The 14,600-nt window shown below is 34.7% G+C and overlaps 1 protein-coding gene across 2 annotated transcripts; it reads left to right on the forward strand.

Moving 5' to 3' along the window:
- The first annotated feature begins 9,190 nt into the window (after positions 1-9,190).
- LOC107863004 (subtilisin-like protease SBT3.8) lies at positions 9,191-13,895 on the forward strand. 2 transcript variants are annotated; one of them, XM_047409523.1, is made up of 10 exons: positions 9,191-9,300; positions 10,075-10,166; positions 10,300-10,397; positions 10,948-11,106; positions 11,369-12,030; positions 12,126-12,205; positions 12,382-12,624; positions 12,708-12,822; positions 12,926-13,103; positions 13,199-13,895. In XM_047409523.1, the coding sequence occupies exons 4-10, from the start codon at positions 11,070-11,072 to the stop codon at positions 13,762-13,764; spliced, it is 1,881 nt and encodes a 626-aa protein (XP_047265479.1). In that variant the 5' UTR covers positions 9,191-9,300; positions 10,075-10,166; positions 10,300-10,397; positions 10,948-11,069; the 3' UTR covers positions 13,765-13,895. The 2 variants fall into 2 exon arrangements, with proteins under 2 accessions (XP_047265479.1, XP_016564228.2); XM_016708742.2 differs by lacking the exon at positions 9,191-9,300 and adding an exon at positions 9,566-9,965.
- Positions 13,896-14,600: the final 705 nt, after the last annotated feature.

Below are 14,600 nucleotides of genomic sequence, written 5' to 3' on the forward strand. Positions count from 1 at the left end.
CTTTATTCTTCTTACCCCATCAATGTCGGACAATGTTTATTCTTCACTTTCCATCGTTAAGTAGTGTATAAGACCACGGAGGCTCAAAGGGTAATCATCTTCAATGTCGGAGGACTATATGCCTGTCAAGAAAAAATAAGTGCTACAAGTCGTGACTTTCACCTTTTTTGTTTTTAAACCTGTTTATATAATAAAACAATCACTAATTTAGTTTAATTCCCCATCTGTTGCAGCTGATGAATCAGCTGTTAGAAGAAATCAAAATATCTCGAACAAATGGTCCATCTATTGTAACAGATAATTAATATGTTAAAATAGATGTATCATCTGTTGCATATACAAACACCTGTTTCAACTGATGGTAAATCTGTTGCGACAGTGGGTTATCTGTTGAGACAGATAGATGATTTGTTGCAACAGCTCAATAATAATAGTTGTTATTAAGTCTCAAGTCTCAAACTATTTTGAAAAGGTGAGAAGTTTTTGTTGCAACAGATAATCCATATGTTGCAATAGATGTATTATTTGTTGCACATATAAACCATCTATTGCAATTGATGGTAAATCTGTTACGATAGTGGATTATCTGTTGGGATAGATGGATGATCTATTATAACAACTCAATAATAACAACTGTTATTAAGTATCAATTCTCAAACTATTTTGAAAAGGTGAAAAGTTTCTGTCACAACAGATAATCCATATGTTGTACAGATATATCATCTGTTGTACATACAAACCATCTATTACAACTGATGGTAAATCTGTTACAACAGTGGGTTATCTGTTGGGACAGATGGACTATCTATTGCAACAGCTCAATAATAACTACTGTTATTAAGTCTCAAGTCTTAAACCATTTTGAAAAGGTGAGAAGTTTGAATGTAAAAAAAAGTTGCGTCTTTCCACAAAAAAAAAATCCAGTAGTTTGAATATAATACAATGGACTTGAACAGTCGTGCCTTTTTTCCTAAATGGTCTATTAAAACAGCTCAATAATAATGGTTGTTATTAAGTCTCAAACCATTTTGAAAAGGTGAGAAGTTTGGATGTAAAAAAAAAGTCACGTCTTTTCACAGAAAACAAAAAACCAGCAGTTTGAATGTAATTAATACAATGGACCTGAACAGTCATACCTTTTTGCCTAACACATTCAGATTCAATTCTCTACAAATAGGTCCCTCCACTTTTATTTATTTCTTGCATTTTGTCTTTTCGAATTACATCTTCAACCACTTCTCTTCAAAGAGTATATTCCTTTCTCGTTAAGGTAAGTTTTTTTTCTGTGTAAATTTACCAGTTTGTAGTATACATTGTATTACATTCGAACTCTTTTCTTTACTTTTGTATTTACTTTTTTTGTTAATTCATGCGTGTTCTAGATATGATTAATACAAATTGGGATGTTGCAATTCTACAAGACACTATCCGGGAACTTGAGTCATAGGTTCACGACCTGCAGTGGGAATTATCCGCCATGATAGCCCGGATGATCATGGAGTTTTTTCTTCTACCGGTTGAAGATTGGCCGCCTGACAATAATAATGTTGTTGCTGAAAATAATAATAATTAGAATGTATTTTTTTAATTCTATATCGGATCTATACCTAATGTTTTTTTGTTTTTTATTTAATGGAAAATATATTGTTGGTAGACTATAGCATTTTAATTCTTATTTAATTTCCATTCTGACTGTTCCTTCTTCTAAACATGTTAACATGTCGATGTTGGAGGTAAGGAGCAATTTTGAATCTAGTAGCAATAGCAATTTTGGCATTTGAGTTCTTTCAATAAATGAATCATCTATTGGAACAGATCAGTTGGATTTCTGTAGCAGATTATCCATCTGTTGGAGGAAAATATTCCAGTTTGATGGAACTGTGTTGTGTTCTTCCAGCTAATGTACAGATGGATAATCTGTTGAATATAATTGTGATCTGTTGTATTATTTAGTTCATGTTTTGCCTTTTTTTCTATACCTAATGTATTTTGTATTTTGTTTAATGGAAAATTTATTATTGGTCGACTTTGGTTTTTTAATTCTTATTTAATTTTCATTCTGTCATTTCCTTCTTCTAAACATATTGACTATTGGAGGTAAGGAGCAATTTTGAATTCAGCAGCAATAGCAATTTTGGCATTTGAGTTCTTTTAATAGATGGACCATCTGTTGGAACAGTTCAATTAGTTTTTTGTCAGCAGATTATCCATTTGTTGGAGGAAAACAATCCAGTTTGATGGAACTGTGTTATGTTCTTCCAGCTAATGTCCATCTGTTTCCACAGATGGGCAATCTGTTGAATATAATTGTGGTCTACTATATTATTTAATTAGTTCATGTTTTGCCTTTTTTTATTGATGCACAAGTTATAAAAAAAGATATTTTATATATAATAAATGATAACATTACGTTCACAACAATAAGTTAAATATATAAAATTCCACAACAAACAACAACACAAGTTCTTACAATTACAACGATTATGGTGGATTACGATCCCGGCATGTAGTTCTTTTGTGGCCAGCATGCTTACATACAGAGCACTTGTTTCTTCTTGATGAAAATGATTCTTCAACTCATGCCTCCTCTTATATGGCTTTCTTCCCGGTTTGATAGTGCTTGGGTCAATATATGGAGGATGTATTAATCTCCCCAAAAGCTCTGCAGGAACAATCCAAGATTCTTTGGAAGACACCGGAGTAATATGCCCACCATATGTCATTTCATATTTTTGCACCGAATAATATTGAGAGGAGTAACATCACCATGATCGGTGATACTGAATTTGTAATCTGCTATTTATGAGATAATAACCTATTCCCTAAACTGATTTTCGTTGATATTATTTTTTTAATTTCAAGAACAAATGGGGTTCTTCTTGGGCCCTCGAACTGCACACGTCTTTCATTAAAAAATTGGCCATACTTCTTATTTATTATTTCAAACAGAGCCTTGATGGGAAATTCTCTTTCACCGCCAAATAATGAATTCACCGATTTAGCTATGTTTGATGCCATAATATTGTACCTATACAAAAGAATCACTTAGTACAACATCATACTAAACTTGTAACTTAAACAAGACATTAAATTCATAAGAATGTACCTATCTGTCGGACAGAATACCCGGCTCCATCTCTCGAAACCAACATGTACAAGATATTTTGCTGCCTTGAGATGCACATTCGTTATTTGATTAAAATGATCTAAAAACACCTCCCTTCTATATGTTTTAGCTGCTCTATAAAAAAGGGTCATGACCCTTTCGTTGTGATAGTTGGTTCAAATATTCTCTTCAAGATGCCTGATGTAACAACCAAAGTAAGCTAAAGTGAAGAAAATTGAACCCATCTTTGGAATACTTGCATGCCTATCCGAAACAAAACACAACTCTTCGGTATCTTTGAAGCAGCTTCGCAATTGTTCAAAAAAATCCATAAGAGGCATCACATTCCTTGCCGCTACACAAAAAGCGACAGAAAAATGTGATTCTCTGCATCCTGCGCCACCGTCGCTAGCAGAACTCCATTATACCTGCTCCTCAAGAAGGTACCATCGACGGCTATGCCTTTTCTCAAAGGTCGAAAACCCTGAATCCAAGCACCATAGGATACAAAAAAGTACTTGAACTTTCCGTTTTCATTAACATGCAATGTCGTCTTACTTTCAGGATTTGTGGACTCAATCATGTAACGGCAGACATCCAGGACTGCATACCCATGCTCGTGTGTCCCCCTAACCAAGTCCTCGGCAATCTCCATGGCTGTATACATCTTCTAATAAATGATCAGGATACCCAATTTCGTAAGAAGTTGACTGGCCATAACCCTTGTAGAAGGGCCTTTGCCATAGGGGAAACTATTCTTGAAATATTCACCGAGGACCTTTACCGTGGCGTGAGGATTTTGGCCCGAGATGTGTTCCGAACCACATGTGTGATACTTTTCATGTTTATGAATGATGAATCTGTCAGAACTTACGTACTTCACCGCTCTCAACCACCACTTGCAGTTCGGATTAGCATATTTGTAGCAAAAGACACTACTTGAATTAATCACCTTATTTATTATGAAATCTTTTTTCAACCAAGAAATATACAAAGTGGTATATAGTTCTTTCTCGTCCTTGAATGACATTCCATTAAAAAAGCTGGTCCCGTCATCTTGAAGATTGCCAGACTGTGTCGATCGAGAAGAACTGCCCACCGTATTGGTCGCATCAACGGGCGTAGCTGTTTGATCATTATCTGGAATATTCATGACTAGATCATCTAACCTATCATCAAAGATGTGTTGTTTTAGTTCTGTCTCTATGTTCTGGTTCTCATTCTCTCTTGTTTTTTAACCACATATACCCTTAACACCAGCCTGGATAAATCACTAAGATAAGAACGCAACCGAACCTGATCGGTTATCTTGAAAGGTAGTACCCTCTGATTTTCAAAGGAGCTCTACATGCAGCTGATGACGAGTTCTTCTGGTTGATAATTCAGTCCACAATAGCTGATGATTAAGTTCACAAAATCATCATATGAAATATCACTTTGGACTGTCATAGCTATCGTCTCTAGCATTTCACCCTCCTTCTAACGCCATACATATCGATTGCTCTACTCGATCCATTGACTATGACAATCCACCCTTATTGTTATTGATCCCTCAATTAGTGGTACCTAAATAAAGTCATTTATTAAAAAAAAAGTTAATAGTGATTTCATAGTGCCCGTACATGAATCCCAACAAATGTGTAATATGTTACAACAGGTAAGTGATCAGCCGCAATAGATTACTTACCTGTTGGAATTCATGTTACGCTCCTGAAGCTGATTTCAACAGATGAGTCATCTGTTATAATCGATGAATCATATGTTGAAATACACTATATATCTGTTGCAATAGATGAAGCGCTTATTGGGATAGATGTTACAGTACTAGGGAACTTTTGAAGATGATTCCAACAGATGAGTGACATGTTGCAAGAAATAATTAACCTGTTGCGACAAATGACTTACCTGTTGCAACAGACGATGCATCTGTTGGAATCGAGGTCAGGTTCTATTGCAACCGGTTACTAATATGTTGCAACATATATTTACCGTCTGTTGGAATCGAGTTCAGGTTCTATTGCAACAGGTTAGTAATATATTGCAACAGATATTTGCCATATTACAACAGACGACACGTCTGTTGGAATCGAGTTCAGGTTTTGTTTCAACAGGTTACTAATCTGTTGTAATAAATATTTATCATGTTGCACGAGATAACTAATCTGTTGCAATAGATGGGTCATATGTTGCAACAGATGACCCACTTATTCGATTCATGTTACGGTGCTATAGAACCATAAACATGAACCCAACATATGAGTCTTCCATTGAAACAAACGTCTTATCTGTCGCAACAGATGATTGATCTGTTTAAACAGATGGCTTTTATGTTGCATTCATGTTCACGTGCTATCTATTATTGAAAAAATAGCACAATAACTGTTACCCAGATGACAAATTCAACTAAAAATCATAACTTGACTTACCAAAGTCTCCTATGAAGTAATGCCAAAGTGGAAAGTGATGTACAAAATAAAATTTGACCTAAGAAATTGGTCAAATAGCAACAGTAGCAGTAATAACAACAACGACAATAGTCAACAAGATGAAAATGAAGATGATAATGAAGTAGAAGATGATGATAATGAAGCAGAAGATGATGAATAAAGCAGCAACAACAATGAACAACAAAAATTGCTAAGAGAGAGAAAATAACAATGGATGAGAAGAGAGAGAAACACATATTTTTTCCTCCATTTCCTGTTATATTAGGTAAATATTTGGATCAAAGTGTAAATTTAAAAACTTGTGGGCTATTCTCAAACTTACCCAACTTTCTTACTCCATGATAAAATGATTGTCACGTACACTCAATTATTAAGACTTGTGTCACCTACGCCTCATTTTAAAACTCTTTTGTCACCTACAACTCAAAACCCCGTGTTAGATGACAACAAATAAGACTATCAGATTTAGTATATCTATATCTATAATCTATATCTATAATCTATAATCTATAATATATTAAAAGTGTGAAGACCCTTTGAAAAGTGATTTGAACTTTTTTACCCTTCATTAAAAGACTCTTCTTTAGACAAAACTGTCTTTTCACTATTTTTTAAATTTATCATTTAATTATTTTTTATTATATTAACTAGACTTCCTAAAATATATGAGAATCCTAAAATATATGGTAATAGAATTAATTATTTTCCTTTCTACCAGACTTCCTATAATATAGAGACTCCTAAAATATATGATAGGAGAATTAATTAATATTTTCCTTTCTACTGTTCAATTAGAAAAATACTCCTAAAATAGGAATCTATTAAGAAAATAATTTCATAAATATTGATATGTACATTAAACTAGAGAACAAACCGGTTTGCCTATTGGGAGAATATGATTGATGCTCATCTAACTTGATTTGTCTGTATGTCTAGATGGTGGATGCTTGATTTTCTAACCCTCAACCTTTTCATTGTTTTTATAAGCATAATAGAATTCAACATGTGTATGTATATATAACTTCTTTGTTTCATTCAAAATCATTCTTTAGGATCAAATTTTTAACCCAGACAAAAATTAATTGGATTAAAATAGAAGCTTTATGATCACTATTATATATTTTTTTATATAGTTTACAGGTCGTAGATGAATGTCGGTTGGTTTTGAAGAATTTATTGTGTAAAGGTTAGGTTTAATTATATTATTTTGATATCTTTATTATCTTTTTGCTTTATTTTAATTTACAAATGTTAGATGAATGTGGGTCGCCTTTGATTTTTTTTTTAGGTAAATGTTAGGTTTAATTGTATTATCCTAATATCTCTATTAGTTTGTTATTTTGTGGTAGTTAAGTGATTTGAACTTTTTACCCTTCATTAAAAGACTCTTCTTTAGACAAAACTGTCTTTTCACTATTTTTTTAAATTTATTATTTAATTATTTTTTATTATATTAACTAGAAATCCTAAAATATATGATAGGAAAACTAATTAATATTTTTATTTCTACTAGACTTCCTACAATATATGAGACTCCTAAAATATATGTTAGGAGAATTAATTAATATTTTTTTCTACTGTTCAATTAGAAAAATACTCCTAAAATAGAACTCTATTAAGAAAATACTTCTATAAATATTGAGATGTACGTTAAACTAGATAACAAACTGATTTGTCTATTGGGAGATTATGTTTGATGCTCATCTAACTTGATTCGATTGCATGTCTAGATGGTGGATGTTTGATTTGCTAATCTTCAACTTCTTCACTGTAGCATAATAGAATTCAACATGTGTATATATATATACATATATATATATATATATATATATATATATATATCTTCTTTGTTTTCATTCAAAATCATTCTTTAGGGTCAAAATTTCCGCTTAGACAAGAATTAATTGGTTCAAAATCGATGCTTTGTGATCTTTTTTATATATTTTTTTATAGTTTATAGGTCGTAGATAAATGTCGGTTGGCTTTGAAGAATTTATTATGTAAATGTTAGGTTTAATTGTGTTGTTTTGATATCTTTATTATCTTCTTGTTTTATTTTAATTTTCAGATGCTAGATGAATGTGGGTCGGCTTTGAAATTTTCTTTTAAGTAAAAGTTATGTTTAATTGTATTATCGTAATATCTTTCTTAGTTTGTTATTTTATAGTTGTTTACAATGCCGATCGACTTTTAAAAATATTTTTAATAAAGATTAGGTTTAATAAATAAATTCTCCATCTTTACATATTCAAAAGATATTAAATTTAATTATTATATTCATCTTTATTATTTAAATAAATAATATAGTGTTTGAACTCATTAAAGTGTGCGCATAGGTAATACTACCGGGACAAACTGCAATATTGTTCTATTAATTTGGTGATTGCTGCACAAATTGCAATGATTCAGTGAACCATGCCAATATCTATCGAATATAATGTGTTTGGGTTGTAAACATAGAACCAATTAATATAATGGGTTTGGGTTGTAAACACAGGACAAAATAGTACTCCATAGTTCTTATTACTGAAGTAATTCAAAACAGTTGGAGTACGAATTAGCAAGTGCAACATTTGAGTTTTCCCCAAATAGAACTTTTTTCTGCTTGTCATACTTCTATATTTTATGTTTCTGGAACTTGTAAATTTGAGTTTTCTGGTTCAAAAACTACTCTTTGAGATTGTCCGCCATGGAATACACCAGCAACTAAATATCCCAGAATCTCCACTGCTGAATATTTCTAACACCATTTTCAATTTCCTATCCGCTTTCTGCTATTTTCTCTGCCATACATATTGCCGTCTTGTTTCTTTTTTTGTGTATTTTTGTTTTCATGTATTTTTGGTTTGTTACGGTTTGCAACAAATTTTAAAGTGATGAAAATAAACTTCATTTACTAATAAAATATAGATTTTATTGATGAATATTTGTGACTACAATTCTGTTCCTTTCTTGATTCATTTTTCTCAAGCACATTTGAGTGCTCTTACTAGCGGATTTCTCGAATGTATGATAATTTGGATCCACTTGCATTTTATTTAAGAACGTCGGCTTTGACAAAACACAATATTTGATGCTTTGATCTAGATGGCTCTTCAAGGATATGATACCTTTATATCCGTGTGAGTAAGGTTTAATTAGGTAAATTAGTCTCCAAGAATGCTAACAGAAATTGGACTTGTCCAGTAGAGTGCACAAAATTTGGATTTCTACATTTTCCAATTTGGGTTTGCTTGATTTGGAAAAGCTAGACACATAACAAAGAATCTTTTGAAGTACATATTGCAGAGATACATGGGTTTTGTCAAGGGTATTTGGGAGTATCCCTAAAGTAATTACCTAGGTTTTACTTTTAGCTTTTATCTATGGTAAGCATGCATATGGAGGAAGAAAATGATCAATGCATAAACAAACTTTTCTTGATGACTCCTTTTCAACTTTTGCCAATGGGCCGGCAAGGCATAAACTTTTTGTGATGTAGTTTCTAGCCTTGTTGCACTCATATAAGAAAAATAGTACAGACCATCCATTGGTTAAGGGCATTATATTGCTACGCATGTGCGATTAGACATCCAAAATTATTGTTCCTAGTCTTGTTCTCTGATTTTCGTGTTGTATTTACACAGATAATTCTTGAGATTTTAAGGCTCCTTGACAACTCAGCATAAAAAGAATAGGCCAGCCTTGTGCACTAAAGCTCCCGCTATGCACAAGATTCGGGAAAGGGTCCGACCATAACGGTCAATTGTAAGCAACCTTACCTTGCATTTTTAAACTAAACCCACGTGTTAAATTAAAACTGAATATGTGGAATTAGCGTTATACGCATAGCAGTTACGTTGGAGGACTTCATCAAGTGCATAGATACTTCCAAAACTAGGAGAAATTTCATAGAGTACAATGAGAAGTTAGATGACTATAATGCAATTAATTTGATGAATAGTGACTGATTAGTCAAGCAATTGAGAATGGAATGATAGAAAAAAATACTTGCTTCTTGGCCGGTTGGAGAGTTTGCCTGCAGGTTACGGCATGCTAGGTTGTCGTGTACCACCCCTCTAGATTTTTGCTCCTGAAGTCTGTTGAAAACTTGTGTCATAGCACATGATATTCAACAGTAAAGTTTAATAGAATGTATCTTAGCAGTTTCTGCTGTATGGTAAAAGCTTAAGAAAAGGGAATTTAGAAACTTCCAACCATGCTTAACGCCTTAATTATTATAAATAGTGGAGGTTAAGGGCAAAGGTTGTTAACTCCAAGTAGTTCTCTGTATCTTTTCTTTAACTTTAGACAGTGCACACAAAATGAGCAGCACTTTCTATCTTCCGCTCTACTTAGCTTTCATTTCTCTATTAGTACTTCTTTTGAACCTCTCGGATGTCTTACTAGTGCATGCAAATGGTGAAAGCAAAGTGAGAAATGAGCATTTTCAGTTTTATTAGAGTACATAGTAACAACTCAGCTAGATTCATCATATGTTTTTATTATGTAGCTAATGTTGGATATGATTGTTAAACTTAGGTTCATGTTGTTTACTTGGGAAGAAGGAAACACGATGATGTCGAACTCACAACATCAGCTCACCATCAAATTCTATCTTCAGTTCTCGGAAGGTAATCAAGTGAAAATAAAGATGATTGATTCATCCATTCTCCTCCCTCTCTATACTTGGTATTCCTAAAACAGGAAGTAACATATTATGTAGTTCACAATATTTTGTTTTTGTCAATGCTTTTCCTAATGCAGTCAAGAGGCAGCAAGAGAATCTATCATCTACAGCTACAGACACGGCTTCTCCGGCTTTGCAGCCAAGTTAACAAAAGCACAAGCCAAAAGGATTGCAGGTACATTATATTTTTTCCTCTCTCTCTCTCTCTAACTACTAGTAATAGTTATGTAATACACCTTAAGATGATATACTAGTTAGTTAAATTTGTCCTGGGGGAACCCAAGAGTCTACAAAAAGACGCATGCCAGCTGCTAGGGCTGATATGAACCTTAATCCTGATTGTGTTGTGCCACGCTGTAGGGAATGAGAGGGAATAATTAGTCAGCTTTTAGGCAATGGGATTATTTCCAGCATCTCATTTTCCTGCACCCCCTTTCCTTTGGGTGTTACTCTGATGCCTGGTGTTATTTGACATGGTAATGATTCTCTAACCTAAACAAATATTTTCAAAATATCATTCAGTTAAATACTCTTTCTATATACAAATTTTGAAATAATTATCTCGGGATACACATGCATCATGCGTGTTAAGAGACTAGTAAGAATCCAAATTTTACAAGTGATGCAAGAGGATGATACCGACAAATTAAAGATTGCATAAAGGCTGAAGCACCATATTTCAGTTTGATTCGTGTACTCACAACGGCTCGCTGAATTTGTTGCAGAATTACCTGATGTGGTCCATGTAGTTCCAAGTCATTTCTACCAGCTGCACACTACAAGGAGCTGGGATTACCTTGGCCTGTCCACATCTTCTCCTCCAACAAACCTCCTTCATCAAGCAAACATGGGAGATGGTATCATCATAGGTGTCCTTGATACAGGTATTCTCCTCTCTTTTTTTTTTCCACCTCACGCCTGTGCACCCATAGAATTATTGTGGAATGAAAAAAGAATATAATTTGTTCTAAACAAGTTAAAGAACTCTGGTAGTTATTTATTCATGTCAAACTTATTATAGCAATTCAGGAAGTTCTAGTAGAATATTGCATGAGTACTCCTAGCCTTGATAAAAGCACCCAACATAGCACAAAATCAAGTTGGTTACTTATTACAGTTCTAAACACCAGATAACCCAAAATACAGGAATATGGCCAGAAAGTGAAGCATTCAATGACAAAGGCCTAGGGCCAATCCCTTCAAGATGGAAGGGTCATTGTCAGTCTGGTGAAAAATTCGATCCAGCTATGGCATGTAACAGGAAACTAATTGGAGCAAAATACTTTGCGAAGGGTTATGAAGCATCGCTGGGAGGGAAATTTGATCATAAAACTGAGGTTGCATCACCAAGGGATAGAAATGGACATGGTACACACACGTCAACCACTGCCGGTGGCTCCTTTGCACCAAATGCAAGCTACCATGGACTTGCTTATGGTACAGTTAGGGGTGGTGCACCCAAGGCTCGGCTTGCTATGTATAAAGTGTGTTACAATGGTGGTGGGTGTCATTTTGCCGATGTAATAATGGCCATCGATCAAGCAATTCATGATGGAGTTGACATTTTATCAATGTCCCTTGGCGCCGAACCGCCTCTAGTCCCTGATGTTGATTTCACCGATGGTGGTCAATTTGCATCCTTGCATGCTGTCATGCATGGAATTACAGTTGTTTGTTCAGCTGGAAACAAAGGGTCACTTCCCCAAACAGTAGGTAACATATCACCATGGATGCTGACTGTGGCGGCTTCTAGTATTGATAGGTCCCTTCCCACACTCATTACACTAGGCAACAACCAAGCTTTTGTTGTAAGTTCTCTTAGTTATAAACGTTATCTTTAACTAGAATAACAGAACACATATGAAAGATGTCTATTATGCTATGCTAACGTCAGTATCTGTAGGGTCAATCCCTGTATACTGGAAAGGAGACTGCTTTTCTCAACATCGCATATCATGGCGATACTGATACTGAGAACAGACGGTATGTTTCCGAAACAGGCATTTTAATATAACACCAAGCAATCCAAATCAAAGACGCTTGTTCTTGTTTAGGCCAATTCTTGCGTGTCAATTTGGTACATGTTTGATTTCCAAAGAGTTTTTTCACATAACAAAATTGTCTCAAGCTAAAATTGTTTGTGTTCATTGAATTTGAAGCTATTGCGACAATTTTACTCCCAACGATACATCTGTGGCTGGAAAAGTGGGGCTTTGCTTCCTTCAAGGCGATGAGTTGAATTTATCATTAATTATAGAAGTTTTTAGGCAGAATGGTGGCTTGGGACTAATTGTTGCTAAGAGTCCAAGCAGAGCACTGGAAGTGCTCACTTTCGACTTCCCAAGTGTTGGTGTAAGTTATGACGTTGGAACGCAAATACTCAATTACTTCAGAGACTCCGGGTAAATGAAGATATCTGATTTTCATTTCCTTCAGCTACAGAGATATCTTTTTTTGTTGGTGTTTAAAATAGTTGTTAATGCAGGAAGCCACGAATAAAACTAAGTCCTGCCAAAACTCATGTTGGAAAGCCTATTTCAACATATGTTGCTTCCTTCTCATCTCGAGGTCCCAATTCTATTGCCCCTGCCATACTTAAGGTGTGACCTTATTACATCTTTTCTAATTGCACAATAATATCTCTAAAATCCAATAGTGTCATAGGAATTATTCGTGCTACTAAATAAATGTTGAATATTGCAGCCGGATGTAGCAGCTCCTGGAGTACTTATATTGGCTGCTGTTGCTGGAGAATTTCCGTATGAATTTGAATCAGGAACGTCCATGGCAGCTCCTCACGTGTCTGGCATTTCCGCCTTGCTCAAGTCCCTGCACCCAGATTGGTCCCCAGCTGCTATCAAGTCTGCAATTATGACTACAGGTCTTTGGAAATCCCGTTCCTCCAACAAGCTTCCAACTATGATCATTTTGTCTTAGTTTGAAAATCTAACGTTTGAACTAATGATGTTAATGCAGCGGGGGTAAAAGATCCTCATTCTGGCTTACCAATCATCGCTGAGGGAATGCCGTTTAAGGTTGCTGATCCATTTGATTTCGGTAGTGGACTAGTGAATGCACATGCTGCAAATGATCCCGGCCTCATCTATGATATGGGAGCCTTCGACTACATTCTTTATTTGTGCTCGATGGGCTACAAGAACAGCGACATCAGCAACATCATTGACGGAGGAGCTGCATCTTGCCCAATCAAGAGGCCTTCGATTCTTGATGTCAATCTTCCTTCTTTAACTATACCAAGTCTCAAAGGTACAGTCAATGTTAGAAGAACCGTCACCAACGTTGGACCAGAGAACTCCAAATATGAAGCCATCATTGAGCCTCCACCAGGCATTACCATAAAAGTAAAGCCTGACACTTTGATATTCAACTCCGACACTGAGCAAATCTCTTTCACTCTCACCATTTCACCCACTCACGAATACAACACAGCGTTTGAGTTCGGGAGCCTGACTTGGACTGACGGGGTGCACCAAGTAAGAATCCCCATATCAGTGAGAACCGAGTTCGCTCAACTTGATTAATTTTAGCTAGGGTGCTGGCTACAGTTTGCTACATTTATCACTATTCACATCTATGATCCAAGTATAAATCAATGTATTTACAGTTGACATTCTCTGTGTAATAATAGAATCTTATCAGCTACTATCTAAAATCTTTATGTCTTTCTCCCCTTTACTATGTTCAAATATAATAGATACATCTTTGCTCAAAAATAACCTGAACTATCTGAAATAGCTTAAAAATGTCCCTCGTTAGATTTTTAGCTCAAAAATACCCCTCCGTTAAATATTTGGCTCAAAAATATTCCTCCCTCTAACGGAATTCGGAAAAGGATCAAAAATACCCCTGAACTATCTGAAATGGGTCAAAAATACCCCCTCTGTTAAATATTTGACTAAAAAATACCCCTCTCCTTAACGAAATTAAATTATTTCGATTGAATTAAACCCTAACTTTAACTTTTTAACCCTAATACTTCAATTTTTTTTACATAAAGATAGATCAATAACATGTGGTAGAAGTTCTTTTAAGCAAATCGAAAAGCAAATAAGATCATCTCAAACTAATGATGATGGAAACATGGACACATTGTCGAAATTAAAGATGGTCACTCATATTGCTGTATGGGGTACAGTGTAAACTTCAAGTTAACCAATAATCACTCACATTGACCCGCCACATACTAATATTGGAGGAAGTATGTGGTTGCCTAACATATGGTTACTAAACTTTTATTATTAAAGTATTGAAAAGAAGTATGTCATGTGGATGGCTCCAATGAGCTAGGTACCCCTCAACTACTACTCTCATTAATTTTTATTTGTCCACTTTAAACTTTACATACTTCTTTTAAAAT

This window comes from Capsicum annuum, chromosome 3 (genome assembly GCF_002878395.1).
Source record: "Capsicum annuum cultivar UCD-10X-F1 chromosome 3, UCD10Xv1.1, whole genome shotgun sequence".
Taxonomy (NCBI): domain Eukaryota; kingdom Viridiplantae; phylum Streptophyta; class Magnoliopsida; order Solanales; family Solanaceae; genus Capsicum; species Capsicum annuum.